The sequence below is a fragment of the Triplophysa dalaica genome, chromosome 13 (genome assembly GCF_015846415.1).
Source record: "Triplophysa dalaica isolate WHDGS20190420 chromosome 13, ASM1584641v1, whole genome shotgun sequence".
In the NCBI taxonomy this organism is placed as follows: Eukaryota; Metazoa; Chordata; class Actinopteri; order Cypriniformes; family Nemacheilidae; genus Triplophysa; species Triplophysa dalaica.
In genome coordinates, this window is record NC_079554.1 from 4,790,662 (window position 1) to 4,806,212 (window position 15,551).

A 15,551-nucleotide genomic window follows, 5' to 3' on the forward strand; every position below is an offset into this window, starting at 1 on the left:
TCTCGATACAAGCAAATGATCAAACCAGACATAGAAGAGCACTCAGAGTTGGCGTGTTACACAGACAAGACTTTGCAAAGAGTGAACCTGGTTTAAACACAAAGAATTAACAAGTGTCATGGTGTGATGGTCCCTTAGGTTTATAGTTGCCGATCTAATTCTGACGTGCCCGTTTATTTGCCTAGAGTTGCAGCAATTGGAAAAAATTTGGGAACTACTAGGATCCAGTGTTTCCCGGGGTTTAAAACGTTAACTTCCGCTGCGGCTCTCTCTGACTGCGACCCCATCCTCAGGTTTTGGCAACGCTGCTCCTCTGCTAACCGCTTGTATTGTTTGCAGTTACTTTGGAAACAGCAATATAAATATGCATGAGTGTTTGAAAATAAAGATACCTCAGCAAGGGTATCTTTTCAAGCTTTTCTAGCTGGCCATAACAGTCTTTTCATTGTGAAAAGAATGTCAAAGACAAATGTTCCAGGTGCCAAAAGGTCAACACACTACTGCCTGGGTCAACAAAGTGTAATGCTCAGAAAACATCTGAAAAAGTTGTGCTTTACATCAACAGTTTTACCAAGAGGTGTTCCTTACTTTGTACCAATCAGGTAATTTCTTGCTATCTCTCATATTTCTTAGCCAATCTCTTTTCATCTTCTACCCTTATTTCTTAAGCGATATGATACATTTCAAATGATGATAAAACAATCTTTTTAATTTGTTGCATATCATTACACACTTATCTCCTTCACCTCCTTCTATCCTCTTTTCTTACAGACTTATGGCCTTGCTCACTTTGCTGTATCAGCATAAGATTGTATCTTAGATTGTAAATTTGAATGCAGTACGTACCAGGCACAGAAAAACATGTTTTTCTCAATATTACTAGGTCATCGAGTCCCACAAACTGAAAAAGTACCCAGGCTTCACAACAGATTTACTGGTTTACTTTAGGCCTCAAAGCCTTAAGGCCTCACAGTCCCTTAGACATCACTGGATTTTACAATGTGCTCTAAAACACTCAAACACATTACAAAGTACTTCTGTGTGAATCATCATTTAATAGATATTTATTGTAACATATTGTATCAAAACACAGTAAATTTATTTGTGTGTTGTTCATCCATGAATATGTGTGATTTCAAATCATCCCATTCTAAAAGTGTCATGATTCTGCCTCTTGTCAGATATTTCTTGGTTTCGAGGAAGAATTAGAACTGAACTCACTGTTATATTTGGAGAGAGTTGTTTTTGTCCCTTTTGACCTTCCACACTCTCGCCGGGACTCGTCTGTGTTTTCCACCCTATCGTCTCGTTATTGATTGTTAATTACTTCATGCCAAGCACCTGTGCCTGTTTAATTTCTTCCCAGTTAAATAGTCCTCATGTTTCCTTGTCCTGTGTCCTGTGCATGTTTCTCTGTGAATGATATTTCCCATGTCAAAGTAAGTCTAGTTTAGTGTTAGTTTATTGTAGTACTGTCAACTGTTGTATTTAGTCTTTGTTAGTTAAGTGTAGTCAATCTATGTTCCTCTGTTTCCCGTTTATCGTGTCTTGTTTTCCCCATCGTGGGTTTTTGTTGTCTTCCCCAATGCCTGCAATTGGGTTCTTTCTTCCCTCAAATCTGTGACAGCAAGTGTCTGTCATAATCATTAATTCCTATGGATACTTTAAATGTCTTTTTTAACATTGTCATGAATGCATTAAATAACTGTAGTGTAACAGCTAAATGAATGTGCTCTATTATCCCATTCTACTAGTGTGTCTTTGTAATCATCATAAATTCCTATGTATACTTATTTAACCATATTAACCATATTTAACCATATATTAACCATATCCCCCCACGTTTTACTATTTTGGTAGTTTAATTTGAGCCACACATCTTCACAATGGAGAATCACATCAGATGCGCTCTCAGGAACATTTATGTAATTGATATTTTGCCTCTTTATCGTCAAATTTCTTTAAGTGCCAAACGCACTTCGTTTTAACCCTTTCTGCTCCACGCGCAGCTTATCTCCCGCCAAAGTAGCGCAAGAAGAGCAGAAAACATATGCTTATTTTAACAACACTAGTGCAAACATGCTGAGCAGGTAAAGGACACACAACAGTAAACAAAATGCAGCAAATATTAAAGCATTTGCATCCGTCAGCTATATGTTTCCAACCTTTCAACCAGATTTGTGATATTTGATTAACCATAACGTTTTATCTACATTTAGCATTAGCATTATTGGTCAGAATGTAAACATTTGTGACCCTGTGAAAATCCAGGCTAAAGTCTCATAATATAATTCAGGGGTTTTCAACCGGTGGTCTGCGGTCCCCTGGTGGTCCGCGGCGGCATTGCATGTCGTCCGTGACATGCATTCCAGCCTACCTAATTTCACTATTAAAATCACTTTTTTTCCATAATTTATTTGAGTTTGAGTTGAGATTCAAACTGACACAGGATAGGCTTGTGTGCGTCCGGTGAGTCACGCTGAGTCACGTGTTAACAGTCGCGTTTAATTGGCGTGTTATTGGGAGATTTTGGAAGGCGTGTCCAACGCCAGCTAAAGTATTTAAACTGTTGTTTAAGCCCAGTTCGTGGGAGAAGCAGTTTGTTGCAGTTTGAGAATCATCTGAAAGTCTCGTAAGTTTAATTGATTATTGTGAGTGTCTTATCAAATCTAGCGCAGTTTCGTTTCCATTGTGTGCGTCCGGTGAGTCACGCTGAGTCACGTGTTAACAGTTGCGTTTATTTGGCGTGTTATTGGGAGATTTTGGAAGGCGTGTCCTGCTGAATTAAAGTGCTAGACTAAAACGGTTATATAAGTCTATCCACCGCGTGCAGCGGTCGCGTGCAGCCCTCATCGCGTGAAGACCGAAGAGAGTAAAGACCATCGACTCTACCTGTGCGACTCCACCGAGCAACGACACCAACAAGGCACTTGAGTATTACTGTTTGCACTTCGACTATTGCACTTATCTATTATCTTTATTTGTCTTGTACATTCCTTCCTTTTTTTACTATGTGTTTCCAAATCCACACTGTCATTACATCTCGTACACAAACGGTTACTCGCAGAAGGCCACGCATGGCTAATGCTAGCAACCTGCGTACTCTTTCAGCATCCAGCACTACCTCTGTTACCTTTCCTATTGGTTTATGGAACTGCCAATCCGCTGTAAACAAGGCAGATTTCATCACAGCTATTGCCAAACATTCGGGTCTTTCTCTTTTAGCACTTATTGAAACCTGGATCAAAGCCGAGGACACTGCCACACCGGCTGCACTCTCCAATAATTGCACTTTCTCCCACAGCCCACGCATATCAGGGAGGGGCGGAGGAACTGGTCTACTTATTCCTAATGACTGGAAATTCAAACAGCTTGCACCCTCATGCAACAACACCGCCTTTGAGTTTCATGCTGTCACTGTCATCTACCCTGTTAAAACGCATGTTGTAGTTATATATCGTCCCCCAGGGCACCTTGGACTCTTCTTGGAGGAATTGGACACACTTCTGTCATCATTCCCCGAGGATGGTACTCCTCTGGTGGTACTTGGTGACTTCAACATCCACCTGGAAAAAACACAGGCTGCTGACTTCAACAACCTGACTGCATCGTTTGACCTCAAGCGAGTCCCCACTTCAGCAACCCATAAATCTGGTAATCAACTTGATCTCATCTACACACGCTATTGCTTCACCCATCACTCCCAGGTAGCCCCACTGCACACGTCGGATCATTTCCTCATCACTCTTGATCTCGACTTAACTTCTCCAGACACTACTCATGCCTCCCCACTGGTCACATTCCGACGCAACCTACGATCACTCTCTCCCTCTCGCTTATCCTCTGCAGTCTCTGCTACTCTCCCACCCGCTAAACAGTTCTCTCTCCTTGATGCTAACACTGCCACCAACACCCTTTGCTCCACACTAACCTCCTGCTTAGACATCTTATGCCCTCTTAGATCTAGACCATCTCGTGCATCTCCTTCTGCCCCCTGGTTATCTGATGTTCTCCGTGAGCATCGCACATCTCTCAGGTCTGCTGAGAGAAAGTGGCGCAAATCAAAAGAACCGACTGACCTCTCTCTCTACCAGTCTTTTCTCTCTTCCTTCTCTGCGGATGTCTCCTCTGCGAAAACCCAATACTACCACACTAAAATCAACAACTCTCCTGACCCTCATACTCTCTTTAAAACCTTTTCTGCTCTCCTCTGCCCGCCTTCCCCCTCACCTCCATCAGATTTAACAGCTGACGATTTCGCATCGTTCTTTGTAAAGAAAACGAGCACCATCAGCAATCAATTCTCTGCGCCACCGCCTCTTGACCACAGTCAATCCCCTGACACATGCTTGTTCCCCTCGTTCTCTCTCCATCTGAAGAGGCAGTTTCCAAGGTAATTTCTTCCAAACACCTGACTTACCTGCCCTCTAGATCCCATCCCCACCCATCTCCTCCAGGCCATCTCTCCATCGGTTGTTCCCTCTCTGACTCACATTATCAACTCGTCTCTCACCACTGGCACATTTCCTACACTCTTCAAAGAGGCCCGTATTACCCCACTACTAAAGAAGCCTACTCTTAATCCTGCACTGTTAGAAAACTATAGACCAGTATCCCTACTCCCCTTCGCTGCTAAAACTCTGGAACGTGTTGTTTGTAACCAGCTCTCATCTTTCCTCACCCAGAACAACCTCCTGGACAGCAACCTGTCTGGGTTCAAGAGCGGTCATTCCACTGAGACTGCGCTGCTCTCTGTTATTGAAGCCCTGAGACTGGAAAGAGCCTCCTCTAACTCATCTGTTCTTATCCTACTAGATCTATCTGCCGCCTTTGACACCGTTAACCATCACATCCTCCTGTCCACTCTCAAGGCAATGGGGGTCTCTGGAATGGTGCTACAATGGTTCAGGTCTTACCTCTCGGGTAGGTCCTTTAGAGTATCTTGGAGAGGTGAGGTGTCGGAGTCCCATCATCTCGACACAGGTGTGCCTCAGGGCTCAGTGCTTGGTCCGATGCTATTCTCTGTATACATGACATCCCTTGGCTCTGTCATTAGGAAACATGGCTTTTCCTATCACTGCTATGTGGGATGATACTTAACTCTACATGTCTTTACATGACGCTTGAAAACACATCTCTTCCGCCAACATCTGACTGATCTGTTCTGACTCTTTTCTTCTCTACTCTAAAAAAAAAAAAATGTATGAATGAATGGTTCCGTATACTGTGTTAGGGTCAATGACGTGACATGTATTTTTTGTGTCCAAATTCATTATTTTCCTAAAAAGAATTTGAATAAATACATGTCATATATCAAATGGATCTACAATATGTCCTTTATAAGAAACCCTTTTCATTTTAGTGAAATTCAATAGATTTTTTGAGTTTTGGTGTTTGAAAGACCAAAAATGTCAGGTGGTGCGACCGTCCGAACATACAAACAGAGAACAAAACTGAGAAATAAATGTTAATTTTCTCAATAAAATTCTTAATAAAATATTTTGGCATGATTTTATGTTAAATTTCTTATATATGAGGGGAAAAATACTCAGTGCTAAATACATTAAATGTATATTATTTTAAATTAATATATGGTCGCACCACCTGACATTTTCTTATTTGTCATTGACCCGTTAGGCTATATGAGACTAGTCTTCTTTTTGATTGCACTTATGCTTTTGTTGTACTTATGCTGTCCTAAGTGCTTCCATTATCTACCCCACTTGTAAGTCGCTTTGGATAAAAGCGTCTGCTAAATGACTAAATGTAAATGTAGGCTAGCTTTGCACCTATCAGGCTGTGTGGAGGCCACCACGCCCAGAAATCCAACTAACAGGTAAGGAGTACCCCCCCACACACAATAGTGGGCCGCCAATTACTTGTTAGTCAGAATGGTGGTCCCTGGCACAGAACCAGTTGAAAACCCCTGATCTAATTGATCCAAGGTTCTCTCTGCTGTCTAGAGATTTCCTCATAGTGGTTGCATAGATTGCCAAAATAATATTATATCAGTGGTCGGGCCTATGTCGGTCTTACTGGCCAAAATGCAGTTGGTTCAAATAGGAAATATCTTGACTCAGGTCTAGTAGCCAATGGTATTGTAATGTTAATGGCACCACACGTTTCCAAATTGATCTCCTGAACGGTTGAGGTCCCTAAAAGAGACACTATAGGGTAACTAAAACTTTAAGCTACCTATATTTAGCCAGTGAGTGGCCTCCGCGTTCACTAAAAGAGAGTAGCTCTTCTTGCCGCCCCCGTGCTCCACTCAACTCGTTCAGTGACTGGACATTGTCCGCAATCATATCCCCACATCATAATAGGCAAAGAGTAACAAAGGGGTTGTCAGAATCCTCCTTTCCTTATAACTGGCCGTCATTACTCCATGTCATTGGGGCTCTCAGGTTCGGATGTCCTGCTTGTTTCATTAGTGTTCTCAAGGGGGGCAGTTTTGATTGCATAATCTTCTACCCAGTCTGAGCTAAACCCGGTCTGTGGCAGAGTTATCTTACTTATCCCTTCGATTTTGTACAAAATTGTTCGGCCATAGTATTCCACTTGAGGGATACAGTACTGTAATTTTGCTTTTAAACCTTATGATCTCCTTCAGCCATTTTTGTCAAGACTTAATGTTTGTGACATTGTTCAAACGTAGGTGCACAAATTAACACATCATTCCCATACTGAAGGACTGTGCTGTCCAGCATCATGTCTCACAAGTAATTTTTTATCAATTGATTGAAAATATGAAGAACGGAATCCTTCTGGACTCGAGTATAGGGTATTTGTGTTCCCTCATAAGCAAATGCAAAAAAAAAAATGGTAGGCTCTCCTCTGCCAATGGAATACTAAAAGAGGGAGAGCAAAGAAAAACTATTTCATTAACATCTCTTGGATCATGGACTAAATGTCATTTTATCTTATCTGTCTTACCAACAGTTAGAACCAGAGTGTTGCAATAACTGTTCATCTTAATGAAATCACAATGGTCAACTTGTAATGCTACTCCATATTGCCCTAAAACAATTTGTTGTGAAATTAGGGGAACTTCCTTGCCTTTCGTTTCTTGCAACCATTTTTTCTCAACGTCTTTCCTACATTGTGGGTCATATATCATAGTGCAGTGAAACTCTAATTTGGGTAACTTGGGTTCCCTCTCTGTCGGTCTCTCAACGTTGTGTCGAACCGACAGATGGGGTTCGCCCTCCCCCAACACTTGCGGCTGGATACGCGGTATGGCGGGTTTTGCGCACGGCTTCAAGCCGCCCCTACCCATCAGATATTTTACGATTCCCCTGACAAAAGACCAGCTCTCTCAGGGAAAGGGCACGTTATGGCACCCCAGGCCAGACCTCTGGAGCCCCCCTGTCTGGCCCCTGGACAGGACGAGGAGATCCTGAGTTGGCTATCCCCCCTCCCTGTGGTGGAGACCATCACTCAGGCTTGGCCCCCAGCCACCGTGCAGCTAAACGCCTATAAGTGGTGCCCCTTCTCGTCCCGGTGCTCTTCTCGGAGAGAAGACCCACGGAGGTGCTCGATCGGAACATGATGTTCCTAAGGGACTGGAGACTTACGTCTCCCCTCCACACTGAAAGTGTTTGTAGCATCTGCTCATCACTACTCAGTGGTGGAAAGTCCCTAGGGCAGCACAACCTGATCAGTAGAACCCCAAGGGGCGCGTGAAGGCGGATCCGCCTGGATCACGCTCTGTACCCACGTAGTGTGCCTCCCAGGCCCTTCGAGAACTCAGAGAGGCCGCTCTTCCTCAGCATGATGAAGACACTTCTCCTGATGGCGCTCGTCTCCAAGAGTGTAGGGGATTTACAAGCATTTTCCGTGTCCCCTGACTGTCTAGAATTAGGGTGGGGTAAGTCACATGCTAGCCTGAGACCCCGACCCGGCCACGTGCCCAAGGTTCCCCCCGCCAGGTGGCGAACTTGCAGGCGCTCCCTATCATGGAGCAAGACCGAACCCCAGTGGTGTTGTGTCCAGCACGCCAGCTGCACCTCTACCTGGACCGCACGCAGAGCTTAAGAGCTCTGATCAGCTCTTGTCTGTTTCGGAGGGCAGCAGGAAGGACTGTCTCCAAACAGAGACTGGCGCACAAGATTGTGGACTCCGTCACGACGGTTGCCCCCAGGGGCCCCGACCAGGGATGCCTCTCTGGCAGACATCTGCAGGGTTGGGCTACGCCCCAAACACCCTCGCGACTCCGCATAAACCGGTATCAGCCCGCGTCCTGCATGGCCACATCTAGGACCGGCAGCCAGCTGGGTGTACGCCTGCGAAAGCACCTTCACACCCTCCCAGTAGGTTGGATCAGTGTGCTACATAGCCTCCCTCTTTCCCACCCCACGTGGTAAAGAACAGGCATTCCATCCATCAATAAGCAAGGACCCTCTGCGGGCGGGCTGGGCAGAGCAGTTAGCGTATAACTCTAACCGGACCTAGTGCTACAGGATGATTGTAACACCCCCCTCTTGGGCAGTTCCGTCTGACGTACCCTCATGAACAGTTACCATCTCCGGTAACCCATGACCTCCCCAGGTGGACCTCCACCTCGCGGTTAACTGCATCAGTCTGCACTTATTTTATGAGATCTCCCCTAAATGGCGAGATCATGTTGGTATCCCACTAAACTCCTCCCGGCGGTAGGAAGTGGTCTCTGCGGCGCATCCCTAATTAAGGAAGCAGCGCTTACCCAGAGAACCCTGACCGGACGACCTCTCGCCGAATGGAGAAAAAAACCTCGGGAGAAACCAGGCTCAGCAGGGAGGGCCAGATCTCCTCTGACGTGTCATAGCTGCACTCAGTGACCCCGACCAAAAGCCATCGAGCAAATATCCACGAGGAAGAGGGAGAGCCCACCATCTGTCCAACTTCCTTCCTATCATGTGTAAATTCTTTCTGGGGAACAAAGTATCTGCAACTTTATTTCGCGAAGCGCATCCCTCCGATGGGCGTAAATCTCATTTAATAATAGGGGGACCATACCCCTAAAATTTCTCAAGAGCAATTTTTGGAGGGGACACAAATAATACAGTCAAAATCGAACTAACTACAACACAAGGTGACAAAATACATTAGGTTCATAGGTTAATCATGCAGACTTGCAGTCATATTATAACTAAACTGTCACATACTGTAATACAAGTGAACTAAAAATATTTTAAAATATTTATATATTTTTTGTTCTCTGTTGTGAAAAAGCACACTACTCCTGATACTACATGTTAACAATGAGTCACTTTTTAAACACTTGTTATCCTGATATATACTACAACATCGTCTGACAAAGTCACCGTACATCGTCATTAATAAGTGGTTGTTATTTTCCCCTGTAGTGCACTGCCTCCGCCAACAAACTTTGTTCATGTTCGTGTACCCGAATAAACAGTCAGCAACAGTGAAAGATGCTTAAATTCTGTGTTGTACTCGTTGATGAATCGCCCGAGTTTCAGTAAACTGAATGTTTAGCTTATCCGCCGCGCACATAATGCACAAAATAGATGCTGAGAAAACGACCTTCTCCAACTGAATGAAAGCTGTGCACCTTTTGTCGACGCTAGATTTAGTGCCAACGTCACAAAATTGTAACCGGTATTTTCGCGGCTGTGTGTGACACGGGACCTGAATAGCAGTATCGGTGGCTAATTGTGGTCGTTAATGTTCACATCATTCCAGGTCGCCAAAAAGAAAACCATGCATGGGAAACGGCTTCGGCGTGTTAGTTGCAGTGTGACGGCCTCTGTAATAAGCTAACGTTTACTAGCTAAGCAACGTTTTAATCGCTAAGCTAGCAGATTCATGTAAAAATACATCAGTAATCAGCATTTTTTGCAACAACTAATTTATTAATGAATCAGGATCAACAACATTAAAGAGAATCACTTCATTTAAAGAGAATAATATAGCCTTTTTACTGGAGTTCAACAACCACTGATGAACTGAGCCGCATACATGACTTGAATGTATTGCGCATTGCGCAGGTGAGATGAACAGGGAGAGCAGGCAGTGGGCCAAACCACTGTGAGAGGCAGGGGAGGAGGAACTCAACAGTTTCTAAACTTAAAACGCATTTTTGCGTTTGTATTTTCTTCTAATTACACAATTAGTTAAGGTATACATAAATATATTTATGACAACATAGAATGCGAGTTTAAATGATTTGGGGGGGACAACCCTCGAATGGAGGGGGACGTGTTCCCTCCGTCCCCCCGGGATTTACGCCCATGATCCCTCCCAAACAAGTTACTTCTCTGTTGGATTTTCTTTAACCATGAACCATGAGCAGTGGTCACTATTAGAGATGTCCTATTCTGTTCAGTGTATGTTGAAGTGCTGTACTGAGCTGAATGCCTCTGTGTTTTGTTACTAAGCCTACTCAGTAAAGTTACAAATTTGAACGCATCTTCATTTCCTGAGTACAAGATACAACATTTGGATATATGCCTGTTTTTGGATTTTGACTTTGGGATTAACCCTCAAATAAAGATCCATTTGGATCCTCCATCTGTGTCTTCGTGAAGCCTGTGACAATATATATGCACTGATGTCCATCTGTGTCTTGTGTTTTGTACTTATTACTTATTTTATTCAACATTTATTTATCCAGTAATTATTTAATTCAAATGAAATATATTTTTTTCTTTAAAAGTTTAGTTCTTAGCAACATAAAAAAAACTATTTTCAGATAGAAAAAGGATGTTCTTTGTGATAGCTCACGTATGCTGCTTCCCTGGTAAAAAAACATTCTTACCAAGAGTTTTGACAAAAATACGGCTAAAGTTGGGTCACATACTGATTCAGGAACCTTAGTGTGTGTTTAAAATGAGAGCTTTGAAGTATTTCGATGCCACGCACCACCAATTGTGTCATTTTGTGGCAAAAGCAGCTGTATCCTATGTGGAAAGGTAGATGCAGGCTGGGTCAGAGGTGATTAGGCTTATAAAACATTATTATGTTATGTGCGTTATATTAAGGATGCACTGTTATAGAGGTCTATTAAGCACTCAGTCATACACACAGTAGTTTTGATAATATAGGCATGAATACGTATGTAAATAAATAGCTATTTGTATATTCTGGTGTATTTCTAAGGAAACTGATACTGCGGTTGACAGCAATAGACAGTGTAACAATGAGAGTGACAACAATGAAGAACAGTGTAGAAAACTTTTTCAAATAAAACTGTTGTGAGCATTGTTAAATTAATCTATTGTTTAAATAAGTCAAGTAAACGGTGCTAAACTTTAGAGACAATGCGGTTCTGCAGACCAATTATATGTCCCCACCAATGACACAATCAAACTTTATCCCTTGCTTTATCAGTCCAGATGAGACTAGCTTACCTCACAAGAATAACATATGTCGTTATTTGTATTTAAGCCTACATGAGCAGAAGCTGAATGTAAGAGTTAAAGTGAATGATATGCTGATCCATTTAATTACGAATAACATTTTATGGTACACTACAGGGATATCTGTGATGATTTTTTTCTACTGAATAAACGCAGCTATTATCACAGTTGGGGAGTAGAACAAAACAACAGCTATTACTGTATTTGTTTGTGTTTCGAGGATTTGAACGCATTTTTGTTTGTGTTGCGAGTATTTGCAGGCCATGTGTCACCAAACTAATGAAGAGGCTTTGTGAATTTGATGGTGTTTTTCTGTTTGCATATGTTTTCTTCCGTTGTAGCGCGGTGACACCTATCGGCATCCGTAACAAATAACTCTTGTGTACAATCATTGACAGAGACTGCCTGTTTGTTCTTAGAAAAAATTAAGATGAAAATATTTGAGAATTGCACTTAAGAATATTCTTAAGAATGTTCAATTTCTGTGTTACAATTTATCTTAAAGGAGAGGTTGTTCGAATGGTTTCACTAGATGTTAAATAAGTCTCTGATGTCCCCAGAGTCTGTTTGTGAAGTTTTAGCCAAAAAAATACCACAGACCTTTTAATATACCATGCGCTACATGCCCACTTTTGCATGTGAGGAGAAATGCGCTGTTTTGGTGTGTGTGTCTCTTTAAATGCAAGAGAGCTGCAAGTCTCCGCCCCCTTTTTTATTATGTAATAATAATCATAATATAATCATAATAACAATAAAAATAAAAACAACAATAATATAAATAATACTGAAATGAAATCTAAAGGGGTTCTAAGAGGAACTCTGCTGGTTCTTTGATGCACCTTCAAGGTAAGGTTCCAAATGGACCGCAAAAGGTAACTTTTTTTAACCTTTTCTTCTTAGAGTGTACATTAAAATAATGGAAAATGTCCTTCTTTTTCCTTTCCTTCTAAAATAGCAGTTGTGTAAATACGGTAAAAAGTCTGGGTAATGGGCGTAATAATTCAATATTTTTACAGATTTTTTTTGATTTTCTTGCTGAAACCAATTCGAAAAAGGTCCTATAATGAGAATGAGAAATCTTTAAAATCTAAAATGAATCTTGCATAGTGCTACAACACTACAACACCAATAATTTTTGCCATCAAAATATTTTTTAACATATTCTTCCAACTTCAGTGGTTTGAGTGAATTTCTTTCACATTTATTTCCATCTATTGCTCTTCTTATTATTGTGCACGCAATGTACCCTCCCTTCTATTGCATGAGTGAAGCTCACATTTCAGACAGATCGATAAAGCTCTATTGTTACATTAAATCCGTGATCCGACTAGAGACACTGCTAGCTCCACCACTGACAAGCAACAGTCTTACCTTGATGAGCTCTTCCAGCTCAATGGGGGTCACGCAGGGATGTTTCTGCAGGAAGGCAGCTTTCTTAAAGGTGATGGCATCTTTTTGGTTGCTCTCGAAGGGTTGTTCCAATGCTCTGAAAACCAGACCACCGGCTACCAAATATACAACCACCACCACAAACACAGCTAGAACAGTCTTCCACTTCATGACTGTGAGCAGGGCAGAGCCATCTACAATTGCGTCCATACTGGCCACCACACTTGAGGGACGTGAGACAGAAAGGCGAGGTAAAGGGCACCCCATTGGGTTCTGCATGGTGGCCACGCTGGCCTGCACCAGGCTTGACTGCAACATCCCTGGCTGAACCTTCTTTGGTGGCACCAGGTTGGTCTGCACTGACACTGTTGGAAAAGTAAGAAAAACTGTTTTCACATACAGTATATACATAAGTTGAAAAATAGTTAACTTCACTCAAAGATGATGCAACATTTTATCCTATTTATCCTGTTTATCCAGTTGTTTCGGTTTGCACTTGATTAGTTATTTTGGTGGCCTTTTATCGCAGAAGATACAATGAACGTAACCACATTAGATGTGTAAGCATATAATCTTTCACAGTTAATGGATCCAAATGCAGTCTCCAATCTATGCTGCATACCACACACACACACACACACACAGACACACACACAGGCACACACACGCACACACTTTGGGGCTCATTACAGAAGGCAGCAGTACAGTAATAGGGTGCAATGTTAGGCTACTGCTGTAAACTATCTAGATAAATGTATATAACGCATAAAAAGGGGTGTTTACTTTATTTAAATATTTATATAAAGACAACAAGTGGAATAACATATTAAGAGTAAAGTGTACTTCTTACTTTTAATAAAAATCTTAAAAATCTATATTCTCTGAATATTGCGCAACCGTGTGGTTGCAATAGACAAATTGGCTGATGCTACTGTTCGTAAAATACGCATCAGTTAAGGCAAGCATTTGGATTATTACAAATTTTCTTGAATGGCAAATACCCGATCGAACTAGGCTATCTATCGCAACACAGCAATATTAGGTAACGTGTGAGTCTCTTTTACGTTTTATTAGGAATTTATCCTATCACTGTATTGTACTCGTAGCTAGAATTGGTTCCATTTTGTTAAAATTCGCTTGAAAAGCTCTATTTTTTAGTTTACCACATAGCGTCGCTACGACTTTATTGATACTGCACCAAACAACCAAAAGGTTAGAAAGCTCCCTATGTCGTGACTGATTCCTCTTCCGGGGAACACCTCTTTGAATGTGAAATGCGTGGATAAAAATCTTCATCGGAATGGCCACTGATCAAAGCATAGCATTACAATGTAAACATGTAGGCTACCGTTGATACTGAACCACGAGCTGATCAAATTTAACTACACCGCCTATTAGTAGGCTAGCTGATATACAATTTCGCCTTGTGATTAAATTAATTGGGTTCACTGTTTAAATTAATAGGCTATTGCAATCGCTCTTTCATAACGTTAAGCTGCCCTTTCGTGTGTATGGTTCATTATGCTTTCTATAACTTCTGTCTAAGATGCAGCATACTAGGATGTATGGCAAGGCAAATACAGAACACGCATTATAGATATGGATGTACCCACCTGGTGCGGGTTTCCAGTTCCCTAGTTTTCTTGGGTTTTCCGTTGGAAATTTCATTTTGAGCTGCAATTAAATTAATGAAATAAACATTTCCGATTCAAAATGTAAATTTGAGATTTACGAGAAGAAGAATGGAGTTGATAGAAGACTAGCATGATTCTGCCTCTTCGTGGCACTTGAGAGTCCAGATCAATCCGCCTTTTGACAATTGCACCATTTTCCACGCGTCAGACGCGCTCTGCGAGAGGTAAACAGTGAAGATCCAGCAGTGGGTCACGAACTGTTCGGGGAACCGATTTCATCTGGAAATCTCTTTATACTGCCTCATGATGGCAGACCGCAGACAGGAATCCAGCAATAGCTTTGCTCTCCTCCTGTCTTCCCCGCGTATGCCGCACTGTTGCGCCAAGATTGAATTTGTGACATGCGAAGATTAGCTTTGAGCAGCAGTCGATTTACGCAGCCTGGTATCTAACTGAGCTGTCAAGGTTTTTTGACGCAGGCACCGATAGCATGTGGACAGACACTCCGCATAATATTAGACAGTTGGCGGGTAATGCAGCAAAGCACCGATCCGTCAGCTGCATCACAGCACTGAACACAAGCATGAAGTCATCAGCTTACCTTATTTGGTCAATGTCCTTGACGAGCTGGGGACATATTTAAGAGCAAAAAAGCCAAACATCACACAACTACTATTACATTACAGTAAAATTAACCCACAAAGCCATAATGACATCTGCTTGTAGTTTTGATCAAATATGTACTTTAAATAGTGTATAGTATTGTGGCTGTATATTAATTATTCAACACGTGTACCACTCACTACAAGTCTGCCAGCATTTACCAGAGATGAACAATTGTTGTTATGGGATCTCCTTCAAACTATGGGGAAATGCATTTAAACAATTTCGTGATTTTCTTTTCAACCAACTTTAGTTGTCTTTCTAGTAACAAGTAAGGGTTTGTAAGGGTTTGGATTTTGATCTAATATACACTCTAAAAAAGGCTGGGTTAAAACAACCCAATTTGTGTTATTTTGGTAACCCAACGTTGGGTCAAATATGGACAAACTGAGCATTGGGTTATTTTAACCCAGCCATTTGGGTTAAATCTTTGACCCAACATGCTGGGTTGTTTTATTTACATCAACTATTACATTGCTGGTATAAAACAAACCCAAAATGTTTG

General features: G+C 41.9%; 1 protein-coding gene across 1 annotated transcript in view; it reads right to left on the minus strand.

The window, feature by feature from the left end:
* Positions 1-14,921, minus strand: part of kcnk10a (potassium channel, subfamily K, member 10a) — a 97,124-nt gene extending 82,203 nt beyond the window's left edge. Inside the window, exons 1-2 of the mRNA XM_056765225.1 lie at positions 14,363-14,921; positions 12,732-13,114 (exon numbers count right to left, since the gene is read on the minus strand). Coding sequence (XP_056621203.1) covers positions 12,732-13,114; positions 14,363-14,417 — 438 coding nt within the window. The 5' untranslated portion in view covers positions 14,418-14,921. The remainder of the gene's footprint in view (positions 1-12,731; positions 13,115-14,362) is intronic.
* Between the last annotated feature and the right edge of the window lie 630 nt (positions 14,922-15,551).